Source organism: Octopus sinensis, linkage group LG3, assembly GCF_006345805.1.
Source record: "Octopus sinensis linkage group LG3, ASM634580v1, whole genome shotgun sequence".
NCBI classification, from domain to species: Eukaryota; Metazoa; Mollusca; class Cephalopoda; order Octopoda; family Octopodidae; genus Octopus; species Octopus sinensis.
Window position 1 is genome coordinate 163,193,705 of NC_042999.1, and position 17,757 is coordinate 163,211,461.

Consider the following 17,757-nt stretch of genomic DNA (forward strand, 5'->3'; position numbering starts at 1 on the left):
TCCAAGGAAATGGTAGCTATTGTAAGTGAGGAACTGGAAGTGTACTCAGACTTATTGTCAATACGGAATCGAAAACTGTTACAAAGTCACTGACAAATGTCGTGTATGAAATGCCATGGATTGTTGGCGGGAAATAATCTGCAGTAAAGCTTTACCAAAGAAAATTTATAGAAAATATACTTTGATTAAACATTACAATGTTGAGCCTAATTGATGGTACAGGATTGAAACTTACGGGTCGATTCTGTGTTGCAGAGATTTCAGTATGACAAAGGGTGGAAGTTGTGGTGATAATTGTGGTCTTTTCTTGAGTCAGTAGTGATAGTTAATGGATGATAAAATTAGTAAGATATTAAATAAAATGTGCAATGTTGAGTTAAATCTCTTTACATTCAGAGTTCAAACAGCCTCTATCTCTGATTCCCAAGACAGCTTCGTGCCGAAGAGATCATGCTTGACCAACTTACTGGTAATGGAAGAATTGGTGATGCATATCCTGGATGATGGTGATGCTGTTAACATCGTTTTATTGGACTTTGCCAAAGCTTTTGACTCGGTTAACCACCGCCTATTACTTGTCAAGCTTCAAGCATATAGTTTCCATCCGGATATTGTACGATGGGTTGGTGCCTTCCTCTCAGATCGCTCCTTCCAAGTCCAAGTTAATGTTTCGCTGTCCAACATCTCCAGTGCGAGCAGTGGCATGCCTCAAGGTTCAGTGCTTGGGCCCTTATTGTTTTTAGTCTTCATAAATGACTTGCCCGACATCCTCACGCAACACACCCTTCTATTTGCCGATGATGTCAAACTGGTCGCTCCTCGCGGTGATATAGAGGATCTTCGTCGATGCCTCCACCAAGTTTGGAGATGGTCTAACGAATGGGACCTGTGTCTGAACGTGTCAAAGTGCTGTCATCTGCCTGTTGGCTCCTCTCCTGCAACTCAACTTGATTTTGAGCCGGGTCGTCTACTGCTGGATAGGACCGATCAGGTAAAGGACCTGGGTATCTTGGTGGATTCTTCCTTTTCGCCTTCGGCCCAGTGCATCCATGCTGCCAACAAAGCACGCGGAGTTCTGTTTTTGATTCGACGGTCACTCGGAATGCTCACTGCAGCCATATTCCTACCGCCATATTGGAGTACGGGATTCAAGCCTCTTCTCCTTATCTCCTCAAAGACATACATCATCTCGAAAGAGTCCAGAAGCTGGCTACCCGCATGGTTCTTGGTCTCAAGCATTTGTCTGATGAAGAAAGGCTGAAGACGCTCGACCTTTATTCTCTCGAAAAACGACAATGCCATGGTGATCTCATTCTCGCTCACAACATCATAAGCGGAAAGTGTAACCTCTCGAAAGAGCTGTTCTTCACTCCTGCTCCAGAGCGTCGGCTGCGAGGTCATTCCGAAAAGTTCTATCTGCGACGATTTCATCTCAATCGAAGGAGAGGGGCTTTCTCCGTCCAGGTTGCGGATCCGTGGAATAAGCTGCCGGACGAGATAGTGAAGATGCCGACGACCGCTCGGTTCAAAGTCTCTCTTGACCAGAAATGGCCTGAACTCTTTGCAAGAACACCCTCCCTGTACATAACTCCATGTCCCCCTACATGGCCTTGCTTTTTGCTTTTTGAGCCAAAAAATTAACTTAACTTATCTTTGTGCTTCTTTTAAGATTAATAAAAATGTTACCAAGTTAAATACAGATATTATTTCAATCAGCTACACTTTTTCCTCAAAATTTGTGACAGTGGTAAAAATTAGAAATTATTAGTTACAATTGTTAATGTTGTTGTGTAATTGTCTTTTGGTATTTGTTCACTTTTTGTTCTGAGTTCAAATCAAGCAAAGATTAACTTTGCCTTACATTTTTCAGGGCTTCTCTCAAATATATGATTTTCTACTTATGTTAGAAATTATTATTATTATTATTATTAGTGTTTTCTATCATGGAAAATGGATGTTAAATGATGATGATAATGGTGGTGGTGATTTCTACTATGAAATTGCAACATTATTATTAGATATCTATTGACAATAGTGATAATGTCAGAATATTTATTTCAAATTCTGCCAGGATTCACTTAACTTTTCATTCCTACAATAAGTATCAGACATATTCAGGGATCAGTCAATCATCTGTATACCACCTTTTCAATTTATGGCTTTGTGCTATTGTAAAAATGAATTAATAGGATTCACACCATTTCCAAATGAACTATATACTTTTTACTCACTATTTTCCCTTCACTCTCTCACAGAGACAATATAATTATGTTAATTTCTTCCTTTAAGCTAAATGAGTGAGAGAGAGAAATTGACTGGTCGGAACATCCTGCAGTGTATTATTTTGACTTTTGATCTGTATTCAGACCCCAATGGAAGTGACTTTGTTGTCTTCACCATGGAATCAACAAATTGTCAGTTATTTTTTATAATTGATCCAATTGGTTGTAATTTTCCTCTACATAAATTGGCCTTGTGTTTTTTATACTCAAAAGATACTGAATATCAGCAAAGTTTATAGAAGTCTAAAAATATATTACTTTTGAATTTTATCTGTTCTATTTATATATTAGCAATGTGACAGTGTTGCTAATATATCTGTCCATTAAGTGAAGTGAATATTTGAACTTGTTTTTTTGGATGTTCAAGAGTAACTTGTGTATATTAGATGTTTGAGAGTAACTTGTATATATTAGATGTATACTCTAACAAAAGTCATATCTATTTCTTTACTACCCACAAGGGGCTAAACACAGAGAGGACAAACAAGGACAGACAAACGGATTAAGTTGATTACATTGACCCCAGTGCGTAACTGGTACTTAATTTATCGACCCCGAAAGGATGAAAGGCGAAGTCGACCTCGGCTGAATTTGAACTCAGAACATAACGGCAGACGAAATACAGCTACGCATTTCGCCCGGCGTGCTAATGTTTCTGCCAGCTCGCCGCCTATGACTCAAACAAAAGTCATACCTTTTATTAGATAACTCTGCTTCTGTGATTTCTGAGTACACTGTCATTTTTTATTTTTTTATGATAATGAGTAGCACTATCCCCAGGGAGATTGACATAGAGGCACAATGGAGTGCTTAAGGAGATCAAACGCATAAGTATGGCAAGAGTAAAATCCATAGTATTAGAATCTTCAGCAACATTCTACATGGCAGGGGGCAACAAATCAAGGCCAGGAACAGCTATGCCATATGGGGCATGGGAATGGAGTCATCTGGGTGTTGTGGATGACTTGGGAGTGTTCAGCAAACCTCCTAGGAACAACAAGACAGCCAGAAATCGTCAGGAAGAGTGGTTTGAGGTGGGATATCGTATTCCATTCTAATTCATCAAAGCAACTGATTTTGATTGAATTCACTGTGACATCTGAAATTAGAAAAGAAGCAGATGTAGTTGAGCCTGAAAAATAAACCAGTCTGGCCAACAGCCTGAGGGGAAACTAACTTCTGGGTGAATTTTCTTGCCATAGAGGTTGGAGCCAGAGGTTTTGTGGGCAAATTTGCTCATGATCTAATGAAACAATGCTCAGTCTCTGGGAAGAATAGGAGCAAAGCCCTAAAGACAATAGAGACAGTGGAGAGATGTTCCAGCTGGATCTGGTTGAGGAAGAATTAAAATGGTCTCCATCCTGTTCGAAGGAAAGGTATAAAAGGCATCAGATGCAATGTGCAAAAGAGAAGCCTGCATTGATATGGAAATGTGATACATATGGAGGATGTACCTTGCACTCCAAGTTAGTGGAATCTATTGGAAGAGACCAACGAAGACTTAAGAGAAAGTAGTGATAACTGATCTGAAGATGCTCCTCTTACAAAGGAGGAGATGGCTGAAGGTTGTATTAAGTGGTGATGTGTGGTGTCACGGAAGACTTGACCACCCTCTCTTTCTTTCTCTCTTTTACTTGTTTCAGTCATTTGACTGCGGCCATGCTGGAGCACCGCCTTTAGTCGAGCAAATCGACCCCGGGACTTATTCTTTGTAAGCCCAGTACTTATTCTATCAGTCTCTTCTGTCGAACCGCTAAGTGACGGGGACGTAAACACACCAGCATCGGTTGTCAAGCAATGCTAGGGGGACAAACACAGACACACAAACACACACACACACACACACACACACACATCTATATATATACATATATACGACAGGCTTCTTTCAGTTTCCGTCTACCAAATCCACTCACAAGGCATTGGTCGGCCCGGGGCTATAGCAGAAGACACTTGCCCAAGATGCCACGCAGTGGGACTGAACCCGGAACAGCCACTCTTGCGCCTATATGTAAGATGTGCACTGAAATGATGGCAGCATTATAGGCTGGGATATCTATTTATGCATATATGTGTGGTTTTTGTGTTTATATGTGATTGTCTATATGTATTCATATATATGTATAAATAATGCATATATTTGTATCCTGCAGAGGCTGTACTTGCTCCCACTTTTTACACCCCTGATCTCCCATCTCTAATCTATCTGATCACTCCCTCTTTCATCCATCTACCCATTCACTTAGTCATCTCATTTCTCTGTCACTCATACCCCTCCATTTCTTATCTCTCTACCACCCATGAAACTTACAAATTACTTACAAAGTACTGGGCTGCCCTGAATACCCCTATCCCACATCACTCTGCCTTCCCTATCCTTCACCCAGCCAATATATGAGAGACTGTATTGGGCCATCTGCATCACTCTACCTGAGCCCACCTTCCTCTCACTGCCCTCCATCACCATCTTTCATCTCTCCTGTCTGGTCTACCACCATAATACCCTTCTCTTTTATGTTTCCTTCCCCTCACGCCTTCTGTCCATATTTGCTCTCAAACTTTTTATTGCAGTATATTTAATTTGCCACTCAATGAATTATGGTGGTGGTGGTATAATTATGATTTTATTTCTATTGGACTGATGTAAAAAAACTTGTAGTGAACCAAATCAATCCTAGTAATTAATTATATATTTTTTATTGACCTCCAGAATGATAAAAAGCAAAGTCAGTCTCGGCAGGATTTGAACTCAGAGCAAAAAAGAGTAGAGCATATCTATTAATTTCTTACCACATATATGTATTCTTTATGTATAAAAACTGTAGTGGCATTAGTCTCAGTCATAACTACAGTAACAGCTGCATTTGTTTTTGCTAGATTACTATTGTCAAATAATTCCCTGGGGGTGAAATTGAAACAAAAATTACAGCAGATACTGCAATATAAAAAAAATGGAAGATGGAAATTATATCTGGAGATACAATGAATTGAACCAATGTTGATCTGTTTTAAATGAATTCCTTCAGAAACTAAACAGTGGCACACACTAAAGATTAAAAAATTATGTTTATGTCCTGCATATTTGATATTTACTGTATTCATTAAGTATTTAAAAATATGTATTTCTTAAGACATTTTAAGCTTCATGATAAATTGTTTGTTATATAAGAGTGAAAGATATATAAAATATTTGTTGGAAAAAAAAAAGATAACCAACCTGCACTGACATAATAAGAGTAAAAGAAAAAGGTACATGCTCAGAATAATAGTTTATTTAATTCCTTTTCTTTGGACAAAACACATCGCTAAAATTGTCAAGAAGGCTGAGGGTGTCTTGGCATCACTCACCAAATCCTTTGTGAGCCGCTCTCCGGCTATCTAGCTGCGGCTTTATATAGCTATGGTAAGACCTCACCTGGAATTTGCATCACCGGTCTGGAACCCCTATCTTGCCCAGGACATCAATCGTCTGGAAGCTGTTCAGCGATGTGCAACCAAAAGAATACCCTCCATCAGGCATTTGCCATATTCTGAATGCCTTACTTCCCTGGGCATGGACACTTTGAAACTCTGACGTCTGGCAGCTGACTTGGCAGACACCCATAAAATTATCAACCATCGTACAAACAATAACTCTGAGCACCTTTTCAAACTCCACCCATCTAACACCCGTGGACATATTTACAAAGTCAGAAAACAGCACAGCTCCCATGACTTCAGGAAACATTTTTTCACGCTGAGAGTTGCTGAAGCATGGAACAAACTGCCGGCATCGGTTGTTAGTTGTCGGAGCACTGCATCCTTCAAAACTTCCATGCTTTCTGAGATTCACCAACACTACACTTGATTTTCTCCCCTCCATACACACACAAGCATGTTCACTTTCCAGACATTTGTACATTACAGCATGTACTTTATATGCACTTTCTGACAAGTTGTGGTGCACCTGAGCACTGTATACAATAATTTCAATATTATTATTATTTAATTCTTTTTCAGTACATTAATGGAGGAGCTCTATACCAAGTGTTGGCAAACAAAGAAATAGAACTACCATGGAAAACACGTATAGATTTGGCGCTGGACATTTCTAATGGCATGCGTTATTTTCACACGAGAGGGGTTTTCCACCGAGATTTAACATCAAAGGTTTGTAATAATGACGATAATTTCTATCTTGGCATAAGGCACAAATTTTTGGAGATAAAACAGTTTATTGATCCCAGTACTTAACCTGTCCATATTTTGTCAACTGTTTTGTGAGTTATATGCATAATACACTTTTGCATCCATTCATGATGTTACAGGAAAAAGATTATATTTTTTCGATAAATTTATATATAATGTAACATTTTGAGGTCAAACAAAAAAGTGATGATATGTGTTAAAAAGTTCACTTAATCTATTCAGCACATAGTGGAAGGAACTATTCAAAGTATTCCATTTCCAAAGACAGTAACACCAATCATAAGAAATAAATAGATGTTTAGCCATTCATATCTTTCACAGGATCCATACCATCCATGTACAAGGAGCATGCACACATGTACACACACAGACACACACACACACACACACACACTCTCTCTCTCTCTCTCTCTCAAACACACACACACACACACACACATTTTCCCTCACATCCCCATAAATATAGACTCTGAAATCTAGGAGATAAACTGAGCATAGCAAAGACATGTATAGGATACTCTTTAAAAAATCTCATACAGCATAGAAAAAGTGAACATAGAAATGGTGATGATTTTATATATTATATGCATGAACTGGATTAGAGCTAAACATTGAAACATGTGTTTCAATGTTAAGCTCAAATCCAGTGCATGTATTTCAGTACCAGGCATTAATTCACCTAGCTGTTAGAAATATGTATCAGTTTTTCTAGGAAGGTCGATTGTAGTAGACTGGAATTGTATCAAAATTGAAGATCTATTTTTTTCTACTTACTGCCTTGAAATTCTTTGATGCGTAAGAGACATTATTTTAAGATGGCAATTGCAATGTGATATTCCCTTTTGAGATTGACAGTAAACATGTTAAAGTTATTTACTTTTGATTAGCAACAAAATTTTATTATTAAACATTTTACTATGCATTCAAAATGAAATTTTAATCAAAATTATTTAATAATACTAAAATTACTCACATTCACAGTGTTGTGTGTGTGTGTGTGTGCATGTGTGTGTGTGTTTGCATGTGTGTGTGTGTACATATTTTTACTTCTCATTAGTGTTTGTTTCATGTAAATCTTGTGTTTAAAATTCCTTTTTTAAAGTATGCTCTGAAATAATGTATAAATTGAGAAACATTTTGCATTTATTTTCCAGAATATTCTTATTAAGATTGATGATGATGATGTCTACACTGCTATAGTTGCTGATTTTGGCTTGGCTGCCAAAATACCTGATCCTTTGTATGTAATGTTCTTCTCTTTGTCTTTTAATTGTTCAAGGGGGGATTTTCTTTTTTGACTTAGTCAGTTAGGACTATGACCTACCAACTGTTGGGTCAGTGCTTAATTTCTGATCATTACCTATGGTCCTGGTGTTGACTGAATCAGTCCACATGGTTGGAGATAATTATAATATAGTGGTACATCTTGTGACCATTAACCCTTTTGTTACCAACCCGGCTGAAACTGGCCCTGGCTCTGAGTACAAATGTCTTGTTTTCATTAGTTTTGAATTAAAATCTTCCACCAAACCTTAGTCACAATTTATGTTGCTAACACTAGCTTGATGATAACTAAGTTATTTTACTAAATTCTTTGCTAGATTTAAAGTAATTGAAAGAAACACAGAGCACCTCAAAATAAATACGGTAACGTAAGGGTTAACAATGTATCGAGGACATGCTGTCAGGGTAGGCAAGGTAAGCAGTGCCTATCTTGACCAAAGCCATAAATATTGATTATTACATATAAAAAGTAAATGATATGAATATCATTATAAAAATGCTTATTTATTCTGTGTATAATTCAGAGAATGGCCACTATTTTGATGTTAGGTAGACACAATTTCTGCTGCTTTTTCATGTTCATGCATTATAGTTGTCAAAAAGACAGAAATTATTTTGTCTTTAAGTGTTATGACTGATGATTGTGCATGTATCTGTTAACCTCAAATGATTGAGCTAATTCTAAATATATTTAATGTGACCACCACCACGTGACCGACCAGACCATCAGATGTTGTTACACATCGCTGGTCACAATGCGTTCGCATTGTTTTAGCCTTCGAATGACGCCACACCGCTGGCTAAGCGAGCAGGCCAACAGAAGAAAGAGTGGTGAAAGAGTACAGCAGGGATCACCACCCCCTGCCGGAGCGTCGTGGAGCTTTTTTAGGTGTTTTCGCTCAATAAACACTCACAACGCCCGGTCTGGGAATCGAAACCGCGATCCTGCGACCGCGAGTCCGCTGCCCTAACCACTGGGTCATTGCGCCTCCACTTGTAAATGTATAAAATAGTAAAAATGAAGGCATGTATGTAAATACAACTGTTTGAAAAATCCAACTTTGTGTATCGGCCATGTTATATATATAATAGTGGTTCTTCACTGTACTTATGTATTTATTAGTTTCTTTGCATGTAATTCAAATCCTGGAGGGTGACATGTTCACTCAGCAATGTTAACTTGCTTTAAATTAGGTTGAAGATCTAATTTAATACAGGGCTTAATATATGCTTATTTAAAGATTATTTTAGCTCAAAATTTGAGTTTATGCAAACAACTGATCAGGAACTATAGGTTATGATTTTGTATAAATAAATAATAAATATATAGCATCATAGCACAAGTAATTTCATCTTTTTGTGAAATTGAGGCTCATGAGGGCATTTTTAGCAACTTGAGGCAAGGATTTAATTAACCAGTTTCATTGTTATTTATATTATCAGGATCCATTTTCTTTTTCTTCTCCAGATGCTAAGCAAAAGTGGTAGAAGTCTTCTTTAGATATCTTCAGGCTAACTTGTAAACATTGTGATAACCATATTGTGGTGATTGACAAACAAAATTTTTATCTATTAATTTTACAACATGTGAGGTATTTACAAGTTCTTTAAACGTGATTAAGCTTACTGTGAATCTCTATAGCAAGACTATCAGATTACATTAAGACATTTTCAGGTAGTGTTGCAATAACCCAATGGCTAAAAAAACAATCTTCATAGGAAATTGTATAACAGAGAGTTCTTTCCTACTGCACCATGTAGCATTTTTCTATATCTACATGACTAGGTAATAAAAAAGTTCTTCAATCTTACTTAGGAGCTGATCTCTACTTTTCTGCATATTGCTTTCAGGTTGTATAGTTAGCAACATCTGTTCATTAATTGCTGAACAGAAAGATAGTTATTAGTACTACAAGAAACCTAGCTGATTACTCAAATCAAAAGTGATTTATTTTTTTGAGTAGTTTATTTTCTTTTTTTATACATTTCAGATCAGTTTGACTGTAATAGATAGTAATCTCACCTGTGGTACTCTTCTATACTTGGTCAGGAGTTTAAATTTTACTCTAGCCACTGCCTTGTGTCTCCTTAGGTACTTTTCTTACCTTGGTATAACTATCTGACGACACTTTCATTTCACAGTTTCAAGTAGTTAGTGAAGGAAAGGGTACTTTTGTCACTTGCTTCCACAAATTAAATGTTTTATTTTTGTAACAGATTGAGTCTTATAGAGAGTCAATAAAATTTATTATAGTGTTTTGCAGATGTATTTTTATCACTTCAAGAATACTGAAGTTCTAGATCAACCTCAGCAATAATTGGACATGAAGTATTAAATTAAACCCCTTAGAACATGAAATCTGACCTTTTACTTACTGCACTAACTCTGCCATGCTATAATTAATGCATACTGGTTTTTTGTAAGTCATTAAGGTTCTATATTTTAAGGGACATGAAAGTGGGAATTTTGACATTCATGGTTTTCCTATGGTTTCAACTTGAAATTCAAAGAGTCTTCTATCTTGCTCCATAACACACACTACATGTTGAATATCCGACAAGGCATCGGTCTGGGCAGCAGCCATCTATGCTAGATCTGGTATTCTCCCGCTATCCAAGATCAGTGTCAGATGTATCTGTGTGCGCCCCTCTTGCCAAGAGTGATCATGCGGTCCTGAAGTTCGTCATGCACACAACTTTTTCCACGCCCACGATTACTTCGCTGCCACGTAGAGTCTTCTCTGCAATTAATCTTGAAATTCTAACCGAGGCTTCCGCGCTTCTGGACTGGCGTTCCCTGATGACGTTGTCCTCAGTTGACGAACTATGGTCATCCCTCAAAGCATATGTAATCTGTTTGACTGACCAGGCAGTTCCCGTTGGACTTCCCAAGAGGAAGAAACACAAGCCCGGGTGACGAAGAAGGTTAAACGAGAACGTCGACTCAGAGATATTGCTTGGGCTGAATTCAAAAATCTGGATTCGACTGCAGCTTTTGAGGTGTACAAAACTCAACGAGACCGAGCCGTGAAAATTGAAAAGAAAGAACGCTTCAGTTATGAATACAAAATCGCGGCAAATGCCAGTAGCAATCCAAAAACCTTCTTTGCCCATGTCCAGCGGAATTCCCGCTTGAACAACCAGATTGCAACGTTGGTAGACTCAACAGGCGTATCGATTGAGGACCCTTATCAACAGAGTCAATTATTTGCCGAGGCTTTTTCAACTATTTTCAAACAAGATGATGGTCGTGAACCCCCTCCATTTGATAGATCGGTACCTCCAATGCTTCGATTGATCATCACGCGGGACCAAGTCAAACGTGTTATTCAAGGCCTCGATGTCAACAAGGGTCACGGCCCTGACGGCATACACCCACGGGTTATCAAAGCGTTGGCTCCGGTCATCTGCGAGCCCTTAACACGACTATTCAATATGTCATTGGCGACGGGTGTTATACCTGCAGACTGGAGAACAGCGATAATCTGCCCAATTTTCAAGAAAGGGAGCCGCGAAGACCCGCTTAACTACCGACCGTTTTCCCTTACATCAATAATCAGCAAGATGTTCGAAACCATCCTTAAGAAAAGTATGATGCTCCACCTCCTAAACACAGCCTCGATCACTGATTCCCAACACGGCTTCGTGCCGAAGAGATCATGCTTGACCAACTTACTAGTAATGGAAGAATTGGTGACGCGCATCCTCGATGATAGTGATGCTGTTGACATCGTTTTATTGGACTTTGCCAAAGCTTTTGACTCGGTAAACCACCGCCTACTACTTGTCAAGCTTCAAGCATATAGTTTCCATCCGGATATTGTACGATGGGTCAGTGCCTTCCTCTCAGATCGCTCCTTCCAAGTTCAAGTTAATGGTTCGCGGTCCGACGTCTCCAGTGCGAGCAGTGGCGTGCCTCAAGGTTCAGTGCTTGGGCCCTTGTTGTTCTTAGTCTTCATAAATGACTTGCCCGACGACCTCACGCAACACACCCTTCTATTTGCCGACGATATCAAACTGGTCGCTCCTCGCGGTAGTATAGAGGATCTTCGTCGATGCCTCCACCAAATTTGGAAGTGGTCTAACGATTGGGACCTGTGTCTGAACGTGTTAAAGTGCTGTCATCTGCCTGTCGGCTCTACTCCTGCAACTCAACTTGATTTCGAGCCGGGTCGTCTGCTGCTGGAGAGGACCGATCAGGTAAAGGACCTGGGTATCTTGGTGGATTCCTCCTTTTCGCCTTCGGCCCAGTGCGTCCATGCTGCCAACAAAGCGCGCGGAATTCTGTTTTTGATTCGATGGTCATTCGGAATGCTCACAGCAGCCATATTCCTGCCACTCTATGTCACGCTGGTGAGACACATATTGGAGTATGGGATTCAAGCCTCTTCTCCTTATCTCCTCAAAGACATACAGCACCTCGAAAGAGTCCAGAGGCTGGCTACCCGCATGGTTCATGGTCTCAAAAATTTGTCCTACGAAGAAAGGCTGAGGACGCTCGACCTTTATTCTCTTGAAAAACGCCGCCGCCGTAGTGATCTCATTCTCGCCCACAACATCATAAGCGGGAAGTGTAACCTCTCGAAAGAGCTGTTCTTCACTCTTGCTCCGAGCGTCGGCTGCGGGGTCATTCCGAAAAGCTCTACCTGCGACGATTTCATCTCAATCGAAGGAGAGGAGCTTTCTCCGTCCGGGTTGCGGATCCGTGGAACAAGCTGCCAGACGAGATGGTGAAGATGCCGACGACCGCTTTGTTCAAAGCCTCCCTGGACCTCAAGTGGCCTGAACTCTTTACATGAACACCACCCTGTACTTAACTCCATGTCCCCCTACATGGCCTTGCTATTTGCTTTTGAGCCAAATTAACTAACTAACTAACTAACATAATTGATGATTTCTTTCATCATTTTCACACAGCCAAAAATTTATAGGGGAAGTGCATTATTGATTCAATTGATCTCAGTATATGTAAGGCATTTCACAAAATTTTAAATAACTTAGTGGAAATCAACATAATTACATCTATTGCTGCACCTTATCCACATTACTGAATTAAAGCAAACATGTTGTAAGACTGATTTAAGTAGACACATCTGTGACTAGTTGTTGTTCAATTTTTGACTCATTTTTTTTACTTTGCAGAGAAGATATTCATCTGTCTATTGTTGGCTCTCCATATTGGATGGCTCCAGAAGTTTTAAAAGGCAAAAAGTATGATGAAAAGGTAAGTTTTTTCAATTATTTTTTTATTAATAATTTAGCTTAAAGTTATACTATATTTTTTTATATTAAGGAATTACTAGATATGTAGCTGTTGGTAACCTCTATATTTTTGCTTGTGTCCATATTTGTACCACATTTAAGTGAGATAAGATATTTGAGCATTTATAATTTATCGCTTTTATTTTTGTATTTATGACACTTTGAAATATGACTGTCATTCTTGTACTCTTATTTATACATTGTTTCAGTAGATAATGTGTCACTGTTTTCAAATGATACATTTTGTTACATGTAGGGTGTTTGAGCTAAATTTGACAATTTTTTTTTGTCTCCTTTTTTTCAAGAACAGCTTCATGAATTAGTGAACAGTCAATAGCATTAGAGTGCATGTAGATTGTAGTTGAGGAAAAGTTAGCTTACTGGAAGCTACTTGAATATTGCTAAAGAGTTACCCTGTATCATGCTGGATATCAAATTCGCCAAATCTTGCTGTGCAAGCCATAATTTAATTGATTAAAAATTAAAAATTTACAAAACTAAATTCAAACTTGACTTATGCCTATAAACATGCATATAAATTAATAATGTGTAGGAACGAAAATTATAATATATAATAGTGATGATATAATAATGAAAAGACTATATAATACAGTGATAATAAAATAAACAATGACAAAGAAATATATATTCGAATAAAAACTATAGTTAAAAGTGGACATAAACAAATGTGAATGAATGACAAAATGCAAAAAGATATATAAATAAGATCTACGGGGTAAAAAAATTTTTACAAATTAAAAATTAGAGCGTAATAATGTAAAAATAACATAAAAAATATCATAAAACAAATGTAAAAATATCGTAAAAATATGTTTGTACAATCTACCGTTGTATAACATGGTCATACTACGTGCTAAGTTCAGCTTAACGTCGCAAGGCTCCATGAAAATATCTACACTCCCTCCTAAGGAACGTTAAACGCACCTCATGAAATCCATCTGTAAATTGAATCCAACTCCTGCTGCAGGTTTGCAACATCGCTGGGGTTCTGTATTTTCTGCGAGACTTTCGTATCATCTGCATAGCTTGCAACGGTGGCTATCCAGGCATTTGCGGGCATATCTGAGAGGGCCACTATAAAAAGCTGGAAAACTTGGAGTGTGGTTACATGACTTCCTGAAAGATAGGAGTCAGGCAGTAGTGGTTAATGGAGCCACCTCTATGAACACACAAATAGTGAGTGGTGTTCCACAGGGCACTGTCTTGGGACCACTGCTTTTTATAGTGGCCCTCTCAGATATGCCCGCAAATGCCTGGATAGCCACCCTTGCAAGCTATGCAGATGATACGAAAGTCTCGCAGAAAATACAGAACCCCAGCGATGTTGCAAACCTGCAGCAGGAGTTGGACTCAATTTACAGATGGGCTGAGGATAATAATATGCAGTTTAATGCTGAACAATTCCAGGACCTGTGCTGCCATCATCCAAAACTGAATATGAAACTTACAGGGTACACCGGTCCGCAGGGAATTTCAATCCCAGAGTCTAAGTCAGTAAGGGACCTGGGTATCGACATGAGTGATGATACCTCTTTCCAAGTGCACATTACCAGGATGGCGACAAGGTGAAGTGAGATATTAGACTAAATCAATTGAAGATCAGACAACAGACTCAGTAGTTGTCAATTTGTATTCTGTCATTTGTAACTTCAACACAAGAAAGTCTGGACTTTTACTCATCATACCATGGAAGGACAAATCTTTCAATTTACAATTTAACATAGTGGAGTATTTAATATATCTTCTCTATATATAAAACTGAAATGCGTTTGGACCGCTTGGATCGCTTTCAAGGCCACTACATCCCGTCGGATTGACTCCAAAATTTACAGGGACATGTAAAATGAGGTGACGATGCCCGTGGGCTACATTAGAAATCCCTATCTTAAAAGGTGTCGTTGCTAGTTATTGTCCTGGAATAAAATGAAATATTTTTCCAGCAGGCATAAATCACATTTGATGGGTCTTTCATGTGCACCATGCCTGTAAGGTGCTGCTCTATCCAAAATACTCCATGTCATGTTGAAAGCTCGGGCTTCTTTTTCTTTTAATTCCCAGACATACTTAGCCAGGCTGATCTTCATCCTATTTTCGGGGTATCTGAAGGAATTTTTATGTGAATAATATCGGGTTTTGAAAGAATTTTCAGAAGCCCCTGTATAAGTTCTATATTCGTGTGAGCCTCCTATCTGCACCTTGGCTCCTTTCTCCAGACATTTTCCTTCCAATGGACAGGAAGAGCCATCTTTGCAATTACAATTTTTAAGAAGAGAATCGGCACTATGATTATTAACAATTATCTACTCTTGTGTTGGTTAATAAAAGAGGCAAAGTTTTTTGCAACAAGAATAGCTGATCTTAAGCATTCTTCTATTAAATATTCTATAAAACTTATAGTCAGGTTGAAAATGTATAGAGACTAATTCTAATAATTCCCTACCTATATTTGTTTTTATGGCCATATTGAAAGCTGGGTTAAACCACAACTTTCCTAGTCCTAGTCCTACATGTAGCATTACTGCTAGCATTAAGTTGGTTATACTGGATTTTCTCAGAGTATCAAATATTCCTTAATGCGTTATTGTAATAAGGTCCGGCATTTTGGAATGCTGCCTCATCCGAAGAAATTGATGATATTCATCTACCTACATTACTAAGTTCCTAAGAATAACTGGCAGATGATTGAATTCTTTGCTTGTCATTAGGCTTGTCATTAGCTTGTCATTAGGCTTACGGTAAGGTTTAAATCTATCCGACCTTATATTCAAATTTACATCTAAAAAATCTACACTTTTCAGGTTAGTATCTATCGTAACCCATTTGCCCATCCTTTGGAAGAAAGCAATAAGATCCTTCCTAAGCTTATCTGATTCATGGCCGTTTAAATTATAGGTGGCTATAAGGCCGTCATCCCTATATAATCCTGCATCTATAAACGGGAATTCTAGTTTTAGATTATGAAGAATATAGGCTCCTATGAGCATACATAACTCAGCCCCATCGTATGCCCCTATCGGTACATCAAAAAGAGAATCCTCACTCTCCTTAACCTAGGTAGAATCCTCATAAAAAATAAGTGATTTCCTCGCATGTATGATAATATCACTTTTTGAGTTATCGATGTTGACATACTGCTTGGCGAAGTCTTATGCTTTTAGGAGTAAAGGCCTAGATATTGACAGGTAGAAGTCAATATTACACACACACACACACACATTCTCAGCTTCATATATATAGATGACTCGGAAGTTTTGTTCCTCTTCAATTACAATTTCTGCAACCGAATACACATCGTTGATTGGTTGAAATTACCCAAATACCACAACTTTAACACGGAAAACTTCTAAAATACCAAATTTTGTCAAAAATGTTCAAAGTAAACCGTGTTCTACCTGTGACATTCCACCTGTATATGAAGTTTCAAACTGTTTAGTTAAAAAAAAATTAATTAAAAAATTGAACAGGTCCAGAATAGTATATTCTTTGTGCATCAATTTAAAAATAGAAATTGATATTAATCCTTTTCTTTTTTTCAAAGGCTGATATTTTTTCATTTGGAATAATCCTTTGTGAAATAACAGCCAGAATAGATGCAGATCCTGATATTTTACCAAGGACTGAGGTAAGATTAATCTTAATCCCTTTATCTAACAAGTGAATCAACTAGTGAATTGTTAAAGTAATAATCTCACTAATCACAATGCCAAAAATAATGTTTTTGTTTTTATCTGTTATAAAAAATTTAACGGTTAAAAAACTCTGCAGATGTCATGTGACAACTGCTGTTACACAGCTGGAAGAATGTTATGAGAATGGCAGAGTTGCTAATTCAAGAAAAGGTTATAAAGTCAATTGCTCAGTTTCAAGGTAACATGTTTTCAGACAGTAAAATGTTGACATTTGACTAAAATGGTTTTCACCTCTCTCTTTATATTACTGCAAGAGAAAGAATTAATAGGCATTACTGCTAGGGTTGTAGCTTAAATTTATGTTAGGATCTCATATTTAACCATGTGACAGTACTAATCATGATCATCATAATTTTGTCTGCTTTTTCTGGCCTAGCTTTGACAAAACTACTTGGGACAGAGGCAGATGTCCTTCATTATGTCATCCCCACCTATATTTTTTAAGATACTTTATTCAGTCTCTTTGCATGTCAAATCTCTAAAGGACATTTTGTTTGTGAAAAATATAAACAATATGACTTCTGCTGGAGTGGTATCAGTGCCACACATACACTTGCTATATATATGGACAAAATCAAAAGCAAACTCGATGAACATTAATGGAATTTGTAGTTTTGTGGTACCAGTGCTGGTGGCACACAAGAAAACCATCCGAACGTGGCCGTAGCCAGTACCGTATTGACTAGCCTCCGTACTGGTGGCACGTAACAAAAACCATCCGATCGTGGCCGTGTCAACCTTGCCTGGCCTCCGTGCCAGTGGCACGTAAAAAACACCATCCGAGTGTGGCCGTTTGCCAGCCTTGTCTGGCACCTGTGTCGGTGGCACATAAAAAGCACCCACTACACTCACGGAGTGGTTGGCATTAGGAAGGGCATCCAGCTGTAGAAACACTGCCAGATCTGACTGGCCTGGTGCAGCCTTCGGGCTTCCCAGACCTCAGTTGAACCGTCCAACCCATGCTAGCATGGAAAGCGGACGTTAAACGATGATGATGATAGGCGCAGGAGTGGCTGTGTGGTAAGTAGCTT

At 38.4% G+C, this 17,757-nt stretch overlaps 1 protein-coding gene across 6 annotated transcripts in view; it reads left to right on the top strand.

Moving 5' to 3' along the window:
* Positions 1-17,757, top strand: part of LOC115209699 (dual specificity testis-specific protein kinase 2) — a 113,142-nt gene that overhangs the window by 80,659 nt on the left and 14,726 nt on the right. For all 6 annotated transcript variants that reach the window (XM_029778187.2, XM_036501578.1, XM_029778188.2 and 3 more), the window contains 4 exons: positions 6,282-6,431; positions 7,625-7,710; positions 12,897-12,978; positions 16,576-16,659. In XM_029778187.2, coding sequence (XP_029634047.1) covers positions 6,282-6,431; positions 7,625-7,710; positions 12,897-12,978; positions 16,576-16,659 — 402 coding nt within the window. The remainder of the gene's footprint in view (positions 1-6,281; positions 6,432-7,624; positions 7,711-12,896; positions 12,979-16,575; positions 16,660-17,757) is intronic.